General features: G+C 39.2%; 2 protein-coding genes across 2 annotated transcripts in view; both read right to left on the reverse strand.

The window, feature by feature from the left end:
- Positions 1 to 475: 475 nt before the first annotated feature.
- Positions 476 to 17,417, reverse strand: part of LOC106022638 (killer cell lectin-like receptor 2) — a 52,364-nt gene continuing 35,422 nt past the window's right edge. Inside the window, exons 5-7 of the mRNA XM_040743737.1 lie at positions 16,275 to 16,417; positions 14,680 to 14,780; positions 476 to 943 (exon numbers count right to left, since the gene is read on the reverse strand). Coding sequence (XP_040599671.1) covers positions 814 to 943; positions 14,680 to 14,780; positions 16,275 to 16,417 — 374 coding nt within the window. The 3' untranslated portion in view covers positions 476 to 813. The remainder of the gene's footprint in view (positions 944 to 14,679; positions 14,781 to 16,274; positions 16,418 to 17,417) is intronic.
- On the reverse strand, positions 7,310 to 8,885 carry LOC121139717 (ATP synthase F(0) complex subunit C1, mitochondrial-like). Its single transcript, XM_040743688.1, has 2 exons — positions 8,868 to 8,885; positions 7,310 to 7,651 (listed from the first exon to the last, which is right to left on the reverse strand). The coding sequence occupies exons 1-2, from the start codon at positions 8,883 to 8,885 to the stop codon at positions 7,310 to 7,312; spliced, it is 360 nt and encodes a 119-aa protein (XP_040599622.1).

Below are 17,417 nucleotides of genomic sequence, written 5' to 3' on the forward strand. Positions count from 1 at the left end.
ATGGTTGTATAAGATAAAGTGTTGTTCCTGAAAAATATTTAGGAACATTTGGGCCTCAATTTTGTTTGGTTTGTTTGGTTCTGTGACACAAGCTATCACTGTATTCATTTTTCCTTCAGCAATCTTGTCTTAGCTACTTAAATGCTAATATTAAAGATGTAAGCCGTACATCTAGTCAATATCAATTATTGCCACCATCTCAATAAGGCCTCAACTTATCATAGATGAACTAAAGAAAGGTGGGTAGGACAACTAATGTCTTGGATAAAATACATTCAGCAGTTTCGTGAACTACTCTTGAAACTGTTCACCAAATTTGAAATTATATTTTATGGCCAAAGAAATGTTTGTAACAATAAAGAAAATTTACATGAAATAAAACACACAATACAAAATAGCAATCAACTAATAAGACATAGAAGACCACAACTATATTATAATTATTAATTGTGCTTTCAATTAAGACAGTTTATCCTATTGATAATGAAATACTCAGGCTGTTTATTACGGTTCTTTATTTAGTTCTATGGGTGTGTAAAAAACAGAAAGAGCAGATTTTTCAGGGGCTGGGAGCAAAGGGTGTCCATGCACCAGAGTAGCTATATCTTTTCTCATCCAGGAAGGAAAGTGGCCTCTGTGCTGTCATGTCTGATTCTGGAGACCATTCCCAGCATCTTCCAGGTCATCTCTGTGTGCACAGAGGACTAAGTCCTGTGACCAAAACACTTGTTCATGGGAAGTCGCAGATTATTACAGTAAACACATGAGCATCAGCACACTCCATTTTTCCTTTATCATTTGCTGGACAGTGAATCAGGGAATGGAAATTCTCTTCTCACAGACACAGTGGTAGAGTTGATCACATCCAGCATCATCTATTCTTGTTTTAGACAGAAATGCACATCTCCTAGAGTTAGGATTGAAATTCATTATGTTCAAGTCACTAAAGAATAAAAACAATGGGCAATTATTTAGCTTTGAATATTCACTGAAATGTCATGTGTTTGCAAACTCTATTGGCCAAAGTATATAGAATATGGAAATATTAGTTATAAGTTAATTACTAAGATGTTTTACTTTCTATAAACTCATTAAAAAGTAATCATCTGTTGGTCATATGAAAATTCCCATCTTATTCTACAGAAAAATAATTTTCAGTATTTCCAAGCAATTATTTTATGCTGTCTGCTTTGTCACTTATATATTGCCAATAAACATGCCATATAGAAGCAAATGTGTGTAGCACACAGAACAAGGTGTCATATGCTGGTGTTTAAGGAAAGAGGGAAGATTTGGAACAGAGTCATACATGAGAGCCTATAGCTAATGTTTTGGAATGTTTTGCCTTTCTTCCTTTCTCACCTCATAGCTAATGAGTCTGAAATGAAACATGATAATCTGCTGAATTTCCTGTATGCAATACAACACATGAGTTTCTATTGAGGAGTCATATAGACTGTGGCTTAGGTCAATGATTAAGAAAAATAAGTCAGTTCCAGTACCCCAGTTAGCTTCAATTCTTTAATATTAATGCAGAGAGATGGTTAACAGGTTTCAGTGTTCAGTGAAGCAAAGCCTTAAAATGACTTCACTTTAGATTAAGATGTTTTGATATTAGCTTTGCAATATAAAATCCTAGAAAACAATCTAAAGTCCACAGGGACACATAGCCAAGGGATGTACTCATTTGATTAGGGAATCCAAAAACAAAGCCGCCCAATTATTACTAGCTGACATACTTTGCTTGCTAAGATGATGATTAATTCCTTATACACATCTATGCACCCAATCTCCTGATACAAAAAGAGAAAAAAAACTACTGAGTGGGTATGTATCCTAAAGTAAGACTGATTTCTTTTCACATGTAAAAGTTTAGGTTTATGATTCTTTTAAGATTCCTTACAAGATTACCTTTCAAGATAAGTAATAAGGTGATTGATTGTTTCTTTGTAACCACAATATGCAGCCTGACAGCAAAAGAACTGGCTGAGGAAAATCCCTTGCTTGTTCACACCCTTTCAACCTACAATAAGCTAGATGTAAATGTATGTGGTTTCTTGGGATGACTTTATTTTAATCATGTAAGAGATATGAAAAACACGTTTTTTACCTGTGCTCATTATAATAATTTATTTGGAAGGCAGAATGTAGCCACATTATAATTTCTACATTGCCTGAAAGATTTTGTTCAATTATGTAAGCTGTAGAGGAAAAATACAGTCAGAGAATAGAGAATAAGGAATACAGAAGTAGGAAACCATCGGGAGAATATGTGAGTGTCTTTCCCCTTATACCTTATAAAATGGTGTTGTTAGTCACTCTGATTTCTTTTGGGCCCTGCCCTTCTGGAGGCTGGCTCCTCAGGCAGGGGTAAATGCATATGTTACAAAGGAGTGCCACTTACTGGCTTGCTTCCCCAAATTTGCTCTGTCTACTTTCTTATAGTATGCAAGACTAGCAGCCCAGGAGTAATACTACCTACAATGTTCTTTGGCCTTCCACATCAGTCAATAATTAAGAAACTACCATACAGGCTTGCCTACAGAGAGGTAGTATTGAGGCACTTTCTCAATTTGGGTTCCCTCTTCTCAATGGACTCTAGCTTGTGTCAAGTTGACATAAAACTAGTTTTCACACTGGTGTTTATAAAGGTGTACATATCTGCTAAAATTCATATTTCTCAAGATTTACGGTGGGTGCATTTCATTATAAGCCCACTCCAACTTTAAGACTCAATTTTCTAAAGTGTTATTGTCAAAAGAAAGAAAGGAAGGAAGAAAGAGAGAAAGATAAGCAATCAGGAATCAAACTGTTTATAATAAAAGGAAAATTAGAAGTGAATCTACTGCATGATCCTGCATATGAGGAAATATCAACAATGACATGATCCAGAAAACTGACAAAACTTGCTAACATGAATATGGATTATTGATTAGAACATATTACTAGACAATCTACATTTCTTGAGTCTAATGACTTCAGTGTGATGCCGCAAAAGAAATTTCTTCTCCCTAGAATATATTTTGCAGCAAATAAATGCATTCTAAAGATTACAAATTCTTCTACATGCAAAAAGTAAACAGTAACAAACCAACTAAAAAACAGAAACAACCAACTGCAACTTAGTTCTTAATTGTGATGTCAAAGCCATGGATATTGAAATGATTTCTTCTAATAATGATGAGATAGACATATGCAATATTTACTAGGGATTTTTAATTAAGTTCCATGTGTAATTCAGAAAAAAAGACATTGATTTCTCAGGGTCCTTAACCTAAGGCATCCATTCTACACATACAAGCTGCTGTGTGTACCAGGAAGAAAAATGGCTTCTGCTCTGTTAAGTTAGACACAGAAGAGCATTTCTTCCCTTTCCAGCTCATCACCCTGTTGACACAGCAGAGTGAGACCTGTGGTTAAATATTTCACTGTTAAGTAGTCATAAATCCTCACAGGAAACAAACAAAGATCACCACATTCAAATTTTACCTTTCCTATGTACTGCACACTGTATCACAGTAAGTTCTAACACAGTCATCTTTATCTATACCCGTTGAACTGAAAACTGCACGGCCTCCTATCTTATGTAGTGATCTCATTACTGTCAAGTCACTATAAAATGAAAACTAGAATGGGCAGTTATTTAAATTCAAACCTTATATTGATTAAGTTCAAGGTTTCTAAAATGAGGCTTATTTATGAAAATGTGCGGAATTTGGAATTAATCATAAGTATATTAATAAAAGGTCTCAATTTTCTCTAAGCTCATAAAAGATGGTCTTGTTCCAGTGGCATGGCTCAGTGGGTGGAAGCCATTGGCACCAGACAAGGCAGCCCAGAGTTCACACCTCAGATCCCACACAACAGCAGAGAAGTGACTCTTTCAATACTCCTCTAATTATACCTATGCTGTGACCTGTATGCCACAGTACATGTGAACATATACACAATAAATAAATAAATGGAATAAAATAAAATATAAAAATGGTCTTTGGCCACAACTCAATTTCTTATGTACTTCACATTGTTAATTTTTTATAAACAAGTTAAATTAATTTTCAGTATTTCCATGGAGAGATTTTATACTGAGATTGCTTTCCTCTGATACTTTTTACAATAAAGACAGTTTTTTATCATTTTTTATTTTAATTTTAAATAGCTTGTTTTACATGTCAATCCCAGTTCCGTCTCCCTCCCCTCCTCCCGCACCCCCCTTCCCCCCCACCCTCCCACCCTATTGCCAATTCCTTCCACATAGGGGATATCCAGAGTCTGTCTTTTCACTCTGGGTAGGGTCCAGGCACTCCCCTAAGAGTCCAGGCTGAGAGAGCATCCCTCTTTTAAAAAGAAGAAATAGTGCATGTGGCACACAGGACAAGGCCTTGCAGGCCTGTGTTTTAAGAAGAAAAGGGACATCTGTTATAGAACAGTCACAGAAGACGGTTTGTGACTGCTTCTGTGGTTGTTTTCCTCTTTCCACTCCTCAGAACTATTGGGACTTCACTGAAACACCATGATGGACTGAACTCCCTGCATGCTACACAGGTGTACTCTCTGGTGCATGATGAATACTAAATCCACAGCTACCTTCCACTGGAAAAGCAATTCAAAATGTTAAATAAAAAATAAAACTCAGACTATGGATACCCCCATGGAGGGTCTCACCCTTCCTAGGGAAATGAGGGGATAATGGGGGAGTTAAGGGGAGGGAACGGGAGGAAGGGAGGGAAAGGGAGAGGGGCCTGGAACTGACTTGTGAACCAACCATGTTTCTAATCTAAATTTAAACTTAAAAATAAAAAAAATTGGTAAAAAAATAAAATAAAACACAGACAGGCATTGGTAGCACACAATGATAAGCTAACATCGTGGAGGCTGTTTTAAGAGGATTATAAACCTGGTCAGACTGGACTATGGAGCAAGACCCTGATCAAGTATTAACTAGTAGTTGAAACTTTCTTCGATACATTAATGGACAGGCAGGAAGCAGACTTCCATGTAGACCGAGGCTTCAGAACAGGTGAGACTCCCCAAGCATCAGTAAACTATGGCAGCCAGTCTTTCTAATAGGTGAGGCAAAATAAATAGTAAATCTGTGGAAAATGATATTAAAATACTGAATAATGAATCCAGAAGTATAAGGAGTTCAAGGCCAGTTAGGGAAATATAGCGAGTTCAGACCAGGCTAGCCTAATGAGAACTTAATCAAAGACTACCAGACAGAGAATGAAATCCACCAAACTCCATGGGAATGAAATAGCAAAGAGATGACACATTAACAAAACATCACCTCGCTTTAACTTTGGATTTAAGCTAGATGGAAATAGAGGGTTTAGATTTATAACAGGAAAACACAGTGAAGAAAATCAAGTGATGTGGCCCATGGATCATATACAGACCAAATAAGATACAGTGAGGATGAGTTCACACATTGGTCAGCCATGGGGTGTGATTATGAGTACAGTCAATAAAGCAGGTATGCTGAACATGAACAGAGAGAAAAACACTGTAGTAAACACTAACTATTCAAAAGATACACTTGAAACTCTTATTCTGCATCATAAGCTTAACTTCATTCATATGGTGATGCCCATCTGGACCTCTATACAAGAAACACAAGTTCACAGCTGTCCACGGGGTTCATCAGAAGCTGACATTGTAAGCAGATATTCAAGCTACTATGTCTTCGCACTGGGGTAGTCACAGACACCTGACCACTGGAATTCCTTACTGAAGCCTCAGGTTTGTCCCTAGTAATCCCAGCATCATCAGGGATCAGCTCTGTAACATAGTCATGGTCTACAAAGATCACTTAATCTGGAGACTGCATCCTTTCAGCCACTGGAACCTCACTCTAAATGTCACCACCTGCCCATTTCACTCTGTATGGTGCTGTAGGATACCAAAAATTCATTAGTCCTGTGGCCTTTCACAGTCACAAACACCATCAAATCTGGTGCTCTGGAGGTAGATGCAAAGTAGCAGAGCTAGCCTATATGAAACGGTACTTCACATAGAAAAAGCAAAATCAACAAAGATGGTGTTAATCTGTATGATTTGAACATAATAATACATCTTATAAAGCCTACTGTCCTCTGGCCACCTCTGCGATAGTGTGACTACCTCTGTGACAGTGTGGCCACCTCTGTGACACCATGCTTGAGAGTGTCCTTGGAGAAAAGAAAGGAAGCTATTTTCCTGCAGATTTGGAATCTAGTTGTCCACACAGGCAGGGTCACATATGTTTAAATAGAAGTGAGGCAAACCAGTTCTCAGGCACTGAATGAAAGATTCCTGAGAAAGTTACCACTGATGATGCCTCAGAGAGTTTCTACAGCAGCTAAAGAAGAAATTCACTGAAAACTTCAAAGAAAATGCCATCATGAACAAAATCCAGAAAAAAAATAACAACAACAACAACAAAAGTATACAGGCAATAGGATAACCACCTAATACATGTAAAATAAGTACGGTTTGTATCTTTAAAGGGATGAAAGAATGCAGTCACACCTGCTTGTAGTCTGAGTACTTGAGAGATGAAGATGCAAGGTTCAAGAGTTCAAGACGAGTCTGGGAAACATAAACCCCTATCTCAAATCAACAACAAAACAATAAAAATTAAATTATTTTTAAATTATACATAAGGCAACTTAGAATGTAACTATCTAATGAAGATATTAAAGGACAAAAATGATTAGGGGATTTTTAAAAACTTTATATTTCTAAAAAATCAATAATCATTAAAAATGACAAATATGGGATATGAAGGGGGATTCTGAGTATTAAAGGATAAAACGTGGATGAATACTGGAATAGACAGGAGAGAATAAAGTATGGATCAATCAAAACTAAGGATATATAAAGAGCCTTATGGATACCCATTAGTTAGTAAGCTCAGAGTTGAACAACACAAAATAAACTCCTTTTTTGTTGTGTAATTTGGGAACTTTAGTGTGTTTGTTTCTTTGTTTTGGTCAATGTTTTATCTTATTGGTAGATTTTTTATAGTTTGATTTTATTCTCCTTTTTGTTTTGTTTTTGTTTTTTGAACAGAGAGAGAGAAGAGAGAGAGAGAGAGAGAGAGAGAGAGAGAGAGAGAGAGAGAGAGAGAATAACATGAAGTTGAGTGAGTAGGGAAGGAGGTGGGAAGTGACTGGGTATTAAGCAGGGAGGAAAACATCATCAAAATATATTCTATGGAAAAATGTAATTTTAAAATATCAAAATAATGGTAGAGCTTAGCACACTCCAGCACCAGGACTGGCATGGAGTCGAAGCAGCAGGGATGGCTGGCTGACCCCACGGAGCCTCACATGGCAAAGAGGATGAGAAAGGCAACCATCAGACAGAAGAGCCCCATGGCCTCAGACAGGGCAAACCCCAGATTAGCATAGGAGAAGAGCTGTTGCTTGAGAGACGGGTTCCTGGCATAGCCGATAATCAAGCTACCAAACACTGTTCCAATGCCAGCCCTTGATCCAGCCACACCAACTGTGGCAGCCCCAGCACCAATGAACTTGGCAGCTGTGTCAATGTCCCAGGAAATAACACTGGTCCAGAATTCCCGTATGGCCACCTGGAGAGGGGAGCTGCTGCAGGAAGGCTGTTTAGATGGGGCCTCTGGTCTACTAAAGAGGGAGGCATTCAGTGGCTGATGGAAGCAGAGGCAGACTCCCACGGCTAAGCACTGAGCTGAACACAAGAAATCCAGTGACAGATAGGGAGGACTGTTGACCAAAGGGATTAAGACTGGGCTGGTTTAACCCCCAGAAACAGCTGACCTGACAAGGGTTAGCTCTTGAATCCCAGGCTGATGCCTGGGAATCTAGCATGGGACTCATCAAGACCCCCTGAATGTGGTGTCAGTGAGGAGGTCTAGGTAATCTATTGAGCCTTGGGTAGTAGATCAGTATTTATTCCGGGTATACAAATGGACTTTGGACTCCCATCCAACAATGAGAGAGGTACTCTCACCCTGAACTTTTGGGGGAGGGTCTAGGCCCTGCCCTGGATGAAATGACAGATTATGGACACCCCATGAAGGGCCTCAGGGAAATGAGGGGATATTGGGAGAGTGGTGGGAGGGCATGGGAAGAGGGAAGGGAAACAGAGAGGGACCTGGAACTGACTTGTGAAGCAACCTTGTTTCTAATTTAAATTTAAATTTAAAAATATAAAATATATATATATAAAATATCAAAATAAAATTTTTAAAATGAGTTAGATCCACTGAAAATAGGAGTTATTAAATGACAATCAAAGTGCAAAGCAAGGGATACCTCTAAAGGAATTATTAGTCAGGGAGACCACAGAGGTCTCCAAACAGCACAGGCTGTTGCTATGTACTTGGTTTTCCACCATAACTACATGGTAATACCCCATTGCTGAGGCCACCACACACTTATTGTCAGTACATGGAAACATCAATCTTAAACCAATCAGGAAATATATTCCCTTGGGTTGGCTTTCAATGGATCAAAATTTCCTTTTCAAGATGCTAAGGGATTGTCTTAGTTGGGTTTTTTGTTGCTGTCAAGAGACACCATGACCTTTGCAATTCTTACAATGAAAACATTTAACTGGGGTAGATTACAGTTTCACAGGCTCAGTTCATTATCATCATGGTGGGAAGCATGGCAGCATTCAGGTAGGCTTAGTGCTGTCTACATCTTGATATGCAAGCTACACTTGGCAGTATCCAGAGCACAGGAAACCTTCCAGCCAGTCCCCACTGTGACACACTTCCTCCAACAAGATCCTACGCACTCCAACAGGGCCACATCTCTTAATAGTGCCACTTCCTGTGAAATTATGGGGACCAATTACATTCAAAATACCACAGTGAGAAAAGATAAAAATGGTCTTACCTGTACTGGATGATGCATGACACAATACTGACCTGCTAGGCAAGATGTGCTCACTGAAACCATTATTATGAAATGGCTAACTGAATTCTAAATGAAGTTAAGGGAAACCATGTTTGATTTTGTAATCCAAATCAAAAGTCCATGATTGGGTAAGTCATGGTTCCTAGTGGAAACCTGATACTACTACGTTTACACAACGGAGTACTATTCAGAAGAAAAAAAAACAATGGAATCCTGAGATTTGCAGGCAAATGGATGACACTAGAAGAAACCATCCTGAGTGAGGTAACCCAGTCACAAAAAGAGAAACATGGCATGTACTCTCTCATATATGGAATTTAGACATAGATCTGGGGAGTGCCATCCTACAATCCCGTGACCAGAGAGTCTGGGAAACAGAACCTTTATTCAGTGGCTGATGGAAGAAGAGGCAGACTCCCATGGCTAAGCACTGAGCTGAATTCAAGAAAGCCAGTAACAGAGAGAGAGGACTGATGACCAAAGGGATCAAGACTGGGCTGGTTTAACCCCCAGAAACAGCTGACCTGACAAGGGTTAACTCTTGAATCCCAGGCTGATGCCTGGGAATCCAGCATGGGACTCATCAAAACCCCTTAATGTGGGTGTCATTGAAGAGGCCTAGATAATCTATTGAGCCTTGGGTAGTAGATCAGTATTTATCCCGAGTATACAAATGGACTTTGGACTCCCATCCAACAATGTGAGATGCACTCTTACCCTGAACTCTTGGGGGAGGGTCTAGGGCCTGCCATGAATGAAATGACAGACTATGGATACCCCCAAGGAGGGCCTCACCCTCCCTGGGGAAATAAGGAGATAATGGGGGGTGGGGGAGGGAACAGGAGGAGGGGAGGGAAACAGAGAGGGACCTGGAACTGACTTGTGAAGCAACCTTGTTTCTAATTTACATTTAAATTTAAAAATAAATAATAATAAAATAAATAAAAGTAAGCATTTACTGTAAAAAATAAAGAAACCTGATACTATTATTTTGCTAAGTGTTCCTGTGGTCAAATTACATTCTTAATATTTATGTTTAGGGCCTGGATCTCGGCTGATCTCAACCTCCATTTGAGGGTGCAGTATGCAGTGGTTAGTGGAGAGAAGCAGAATTGGTCAAAGTGCTTAGGAGAAGAAAGTATGTGCACAGCCCCAGAGAGACATCTTCATAAAACCCTTCCCCCAAACACCACCACCAAGACTCAGGAAAGAGGAGGGAAGAAGAGGCAGGAAAAAAATGCAAGAACTAGAGAAGGGAGAAGGCACCATGAAAAGCAATGTGTGGACCTGACAAAATTTATATTAAATGACAGCTACTAGAAAAAGGGAATTCATTGAGGGGAGGATATAACCACTGATGGGTATCCTTGCTTCTCTGGATTCTCTACCTTGAACCTAGGAACAGCTTCAATTAAGAAACAGGAGTAAAGCTGGGTGTTGGCGGCACACGCCTTTAATCCCAGCACTTGGGAGGCAGAGGCAGGTGGATCTCTGTGAGTTCGAGGCCAGCCTGGTCTACAGAGCGAGTTCAAGGACAGCCTCCAAAACAATACAGAGAAACCCTGCCTCGAAATAGGAGTTAGAGGGGCACTTGTTAGGATAGAATCAGAGAAGTTTGGGGGAGGTAGGGAAGGATATGATCATATTTTATTTTATATATAGGAGATATATTCAAGAAATAAATATTATTATGAAATGTAATCAGTGAATAGTTTTATATTAGATTATAAATTAGCATAAAACTTGGAGGTTATAACAATACGATACCTTGAAAATCTGTACTCCACAAAATTTGAAAATTTAAAGGAAATGGACAATTTCCTGGATAGATATCACTTGCCAAAACTAAATCAAGAACAGATAAATAATCTAAACAGACCTATAACCCCTAATGAAATAGAAGCAGTCATCAAAAGTCTCCCAAACAAAAAAAGCCCAGGCCCAGATGGCTTCAGTGCAGAATTCTACCAGAAATTCAAAGAAGAGCTCATTCCAATACTCGTCAAAGTATTCCACACTATAGAAGCAGGAGGCTCACTGCCAAACTCTTTCTATGAGGCTACAATTACCTTGATACCCAAGCCACACAAAGACACAACTAAGAAAGAGAACTATAGACCAATTTCCCTCATGAACATTGATGCAAAAATACTCAACAAAATACTTGCAAACCGGATGCAAGAACACATCAGAAAAATCATCCACCATGATCAAGTAGGCTTCATTCCAGGAATGCAGGGATGGTTCAACATTAGAAAATCTATCAATGTAATCCACCATATTAACAATCTGCGAAAGAAAAACCACATGATTATCTCACTAGATGCTGAAAAAGCCTTTGACAAAATCCAGCACCCCTTCATGATAAAGGTCCTAGAGAGATCAGGGATAACAGGAACGTACCTGAACATAATAAAAGCAATATACAGTAAACCAACAGCTAACATCAAACTAAATGGAGAGAAACTAAAAGCAATTCCTCTAAAATCAGGAACAAGACAAGGCTGTCCACTCTCTCCATATCTCTTCAATATTGTACTTGAAGTTCTAGCTACAGCAATAAGACAACAAAAGGAGATAAAGGGGATACAAATAGGAAAAGAAGAAGTCAAGCTTTCATTATTTGCAGATGATATGATAGTTTACATATGTGACCCAAAAAACTCCGCAAGGGAACTCCTAGAGCTGATAAACACCTTCAGCAAAGTGGCAGGATACAAGGTAAACTCAAAAAAATCAGTGGCCCTATTATATACAGATGATGAAGTGACTGAGAAAGAAATCAGAGAAACATCACCTTTTACAATAGCCAAAAACAGCATCAAATATCTGGGGATAATGTTAACCAAGGAAGTGAAAGACCTGTATATCAAAAACTTTGTGTCTTTGAAGAAAGAAATCAAAGAAGATACCAGAAAATGGAAAGATCTCCCATGCTCTTGGATTGGTAGGATCAACATAATAAAAATGGCAATCTTGCCAAAAGCAGTCTATAGATTCAATGCAATCCCTATCAAAATTCCATCACAATTCTTCAAGGACCTGGAAAGATCATTAATCAACTTTATATGGAAAAACAAAAGGCCCAGGATAGCCAAAACATCCCTATACAATAAAGGAACTTCAGGAGGCATCACCATACCTGATTTCAAGCTCTATTATAGAGCTATAGTCCTGAAAACAGCTTGGTATTGGCACAAAAATAGGCAGGTAGACCAATGGAACCGAATCGAAAGCCCTAATTTTAACCCACACACCTATGAACACCTGATTTTTGACAAAGAAGCTAAAACTGTACAGTGGAAAAAAGAAAGCATCTTCAACAAATGGTGCTGGCATAACTGGGTAATGGTATGCAGAAGACTGCAGATAGATCCATGTTTATCGCCTTGTACAAAACTTAAGTCCAAATGGATCAAAGATCTCAACATACATCCAGCCACACTGAAACTTTTAGAAGAGAAAGTGGGAGATACTCTTCAACGAGTTGGTACAGGAGACCACTTCCTAAACATAACACCAGTGGCACAGGCACTGAGATCAACAATTAACAAATGGGACCTTCTGAAACTAAAAAGCTTTTGTAAGGCAAAGGACACAATCAAAAGACAAAAAGGCAGGCCACAGAATGGGAAAAGATATTCACTAACCCTACATCTGACAGAGGGCTAATCTCCAAAATTTACAAAGAACTCAAGAAACAAGTCTCCAAAACACCAAAGGATCCACTTGAAAGGTGGGGTACAGAGCTAAATAGAGAATTCTCAGTAGAGGAGGCTAAAATGGCCAAGAGACACTTAAGAAAGTGCTCAACATCCTTAGCCATCAGGGAAATGCAAATCAAAACAACTCTGAGATACCATCTTACTCCTGTCAGAATGGCTAGAATCAAAAACACCGAAGACAATTTATGCTGGAGAGGATGTGGAGAGAGAGGATCACTCCTCCATTGCTGGTGGGAATGCCGACTCATACAGCCTCTTTGGAAATCAGTATGGAGATTCCTCAGGAAAATGGGAATTAATCTACCACTAGACCCAGCAATTCCACTCTTAGGCATTTATCCAAATGAGGCAGGTTCATACAACAAGGGCATCTGCTCCACTATGTTCATAGCAGCATTGTTTGTAATAGCCAGAACCTGGAAGCAACCTAGATGCCCCTCAACTGAAGAGTGGATAGAGAAAATGTGGTACATTTACACAATGGAGTATTACTCAGCAGAAAAAAACAATGGAATCTTGAAATTCGCAGGGAAATGGATAGCACTGGAAGAAACCATCCTGAGTGAGGTAACCCAGTCGCAAAAAGACAAACATGGTATGTACTCACTCATATATGGATTTTAAATATGGATCAGGATAGTGCCAGTCTGCACTTCCACAGATAGAGAGTCTGGGAAACAGGAAAGAACCTAAAAGATATGCATATATGCATAGTACCCAAGAGAAGAGGATGGAGACAAGATCCTCTGAATGGATGGGGAACAGGGCGAGGGGGTAGTGGGACCTGGGAAGAGTAGAGGGGTAAAGAGGAAGGGAGTTGGTCATGGGGGAACAGGAAGTTGAGGGGGTGGGGGTAAAATAGGGGGAAGAGGGAATCATAGGATCGAAGACAGATCAGGCACCAGAGTGACCTCGAGTGATCTAAAGGTATAACATCAATTGGCAAGCTAAGCAATAGTGGAAGGACCACCTCGAATGCCCATTCCTGATAATGAACTTGATGTCTATAACTATCCGGGAGCCTTCATCCTGGGACTGATGGAAGCAGAGGCAAACACACAACTAAGCACTGAACTGAACCCAAGGAACCCAGTGACAGAGAGAGAGGAGTGATGAGCAAATTGGCAAGGAATGGGCTGGCAAAACCAGCAGAGACGGCTGATCTGAACAGGGGAGTGCTCTTGGACCCCAGACCGACAGTGGGGAGGCCAGAATGGGACTGATCTGGACCCCCAAATGTGAGTGTCAGTGAGAAGGCCTGGGCAACCTATGGGGCTCTGAGCTGTGGATCAGTGTCTATCCCTGGTATACAATCTGTCTTCATGTGCCTATGGCACAAAGAGAGATGCTCTCTCAGCCTGGACTCTTAGGGGAGTGCCTTGACCCTACCAAGAGTGAAATGATAGACTCTAGACATCCCCTATGTGGAGGGATTTGGCAATAGGGTGGGAGGGAGGGTGGAAGGGGAGTGCGGGAGGAGGGGAGGGAGAGGGAACTGGGATTGACATGTGAAACAAGCTATTTAAAATTAAAATAAAAAATGATTAAAAAAAAAAAAAAAAAAAAAAAAGAAATGGAAGGTAGATGTACATATGTATGTATATGTGAGCAGGTTGTATAGATAGATTATAGATAGATAGATAGATAGATAGATAGATAGATAGATAAATAGATAGATAGATAGATAGATAGATAGATAAAATAAGCAATTCTATAAGCTAACTAGAGAAACAAGTGAATATTTCAGATATTCACACTCATAGTATCTGTAAGGATAATCTAGTCACTTCACGTCATCTTAAGCTATTGAATTGCTTGTGCCCTCTATGTGTTAAGACATATAATCCTGAACTGTGTCAGTATTACATCACTAGCAATCAGCTTCTAGACCATTCCTTTTCCCACTCCAACACTTGCTCAAACACTGCCTTATGCATCTTGTCCTTACCTGTGAGCTCCACCAAAACTGAGGAGAGCCATGTCAAATGAGAATTTTTTTAAAGCCTCTACACACCATCCTCCCAACACCTGCACCAATGTTAGGTGTGGGGGTTCAAGAAACTTACAGTTTAGATGGGCCATCATCAATCCATTGCCATTTTCTTCTTGTATCATATGATAATCCAATCCAGTAACTCTTTGGATTAATTTGTAGCTGAAGGAATTTCTGCAAGGGAAATGACACATATTATGATAAAGTTTCTATTTATTTGGTGAGAAAAGAATCAGCATAAGAGTTCCCAGCCATTCTCATGTCAGTTCTCTGCTGTCCTGTAATCCAGTCCTTCAGTCCCTCCAAGTTCCTTTTAAAGTGATTTCCCACTAGTAGATCATTTATGTCTAAACCGATGTCAGTTACACAAGTTATTTGAAATGAAAATTTCTGGTGTCTACAGATACTGAATTCATGGTATGATTTGTGACTGTTAATCAGAGAAAGTCTCATTGTGAGGCCAAAATGGACCCTGAACTCACAATATTCCTGCTTGTGCCTCCTAAAAACAAGCACATTGGATAAATGGCTTGTTAAATAATTCCTGACTCTGGAAATTATTCAAATGTGCATTCCCAAACACTACAGAGGAATGTGGTAAGTGTTCATATGTAAGCAATGCCCAGTCTTCAAAGCAAATTCATTACGATGAAAATCCTGTGTGAAAAGCTGGGCATTAAGCTCCATGCTCCATCGAGGAAGCTGTTCTGAAGTTCAGACATGGAAGTGACAGAAATTGAGGAGGGAAGGAATAGATATTTGGAAAATACGTCTTACATGTGATATCTAGGTGGCACGATGTCTAATTCAATTACTGAATATAATTCTAAATATGGGTTTAATTTTAATTATGCTTACTACATCAGATGGCAATTTACATTATCATTTAACATTAAAATGCTTCTATGTTGTAATTTTATACTTTTTAAATTGGTATAAAATTTTGTACCATGTTCTAAATTACAAAGTTTTCCAGCTGATACTATAAGCATTTCTGTAGCAAAATATAGAATTCATACTAGAAGAAATACTATTAGAAAAAATGTCAGCATCTTGGCATCTTTGTTTTCTTTTAATTACTCATTTCTAAAAAATAGATATCTTTTTAAAGAACATAAAAGTAATATGAAGTAAAGATTATGGACAAAACCATGTAATTTCATAATTCTCATATAATCTCCATTTCTAATATTGGCCCAGAGGTCAGATACTTTCCCTATTGTCATCCAACTTCTCATCTCAGGCAGTCCTATTTCTGGGTTCCAAAGCGCAAGTCCTAGACTGCAGTCTCTCTGTGTAGTTAGCACTCTACGGAAATACATAACTGTCAGTCACAGGATGTACTGTACTACTGTTTTAAACTTATTCAGGGAAAACATGCTTTTTCCCTGAAAAGATCTTGGTGAAGGGGAGGAGATTGCAAAGACACAGCTGTCTCTTTATTAAGGAACCTCCTCATAGTAGACCCTGTTGTCCTGACTCTAAGCCAGAAACAGGATGGAGTTTCCTGGGAGACTCTTATTGCACAGGTTTGCTCACATTACCTGCAAACCATATACAACTCCTAAAGACTTCACTTTCAATACATGTGCCTGGGCTCAGTAACTCGCTACAAGGATCAGAGACATAGCCTAAGAGAAAACAATGACAAGTAAGAGTCTACGGTACCAGTTCATCATCATCCTCTATCTTCAAAAGGGATAAGCTGCAGTCCTGGCAGGTCTGCTTGCATCCATTCCAGCTTTCCTTGTCCATAATGAAATAATAACATTTTATGCCACAGCAGAACCACTCTGCTTCAACATGTTTACCTACAACAGAGAAGTGAACAGATAAATGTCTTATTTTTTGGTACACTCTTATCCAAGAAATGTACTTATTAAGCCTCTGTAACTGAGTAAATTCTTCCAATTCTCAGAAGTTGAGATTCTGGAATGCTGAGAGATCCCGGTACACCCATGTTCTATGAAGTATTGCTTGTAATAGCAGATATCTAGTATTATTTATAACAGTAGATATATAGAAACAGCTGATATGCCCATTGTGGATATATCAGTAGAAAAAATATAGCACATACACACAAAGGAATATTATGTATCCTTTAAAAGGAAGTAAATTGGCTGGGCATGATGGTGTATGCCTATAATCTGAGCATACCACAGAGTGAAATCACCACCATTTTGAAGCCAGCCTTGGCCATAATGTAGATTAAAATAAACTGGACTACAGAATGAAAGCATGTCTCAAGCTTCAACACCCCCCAAAAAGCAATGCTCAACTAAGTGACACACGTGGATGAACTCAAGGATGGTGTGCAAAATGAAACAAGACATAGCCGGGACCATACTTTATGACTCAACTCAGATGAGGGTTCTAACACAGGCCTCCCCTAAGAATCAGAGTCGGTGAGATACCGGAGCTAATGTGTGGTGAGCAAACACTTGCTAAACAGAGGCCGTTGCAAGGATCACAGGATTCTAGACATGCAGCAATGCTCTGTGCCCCAGTTCATCTACACATACTGTGCACGTAAGTTTGTGCTGTAGTCTGTGTTAGATGATGCTCTTGCCTTAAAAGAAATAAGAGACATATGAGGAACCTTTGACGGTGTTAGTCTGCTCTCCTGAGTATGTTGATGCCTTCAATAATGTTCCCACATAGCCAAACACGTCAAGTTGAATACATTAAATGTGGGCATTTTTTATAGCAACAGCACCTCAAAGTGAGTATTTGTTTTAGTGAGGTGTTGGGAAAGGCCTTGATCTATTAACAAACTTTATATCCAAACTTTGTTTTTCGGTGAAGAAGTAT

This window comes from Mesocricetus auratus, unplaced genomic scaffold (genome assembly GCF_017639785.1).
Source record: "Mesocricetus auratus isolate SY011 unplaced genomic scaffold, BCM_Maur_2.0 Super-Scaffold_100001, whole genome shotgun sequence".
Lineage (NCBI taxonomy): Eukaryota > Metazoa > Chordata > Mammalia > Rodentia > Cricetidae > Mesocricetus > Mesocricetus auratus.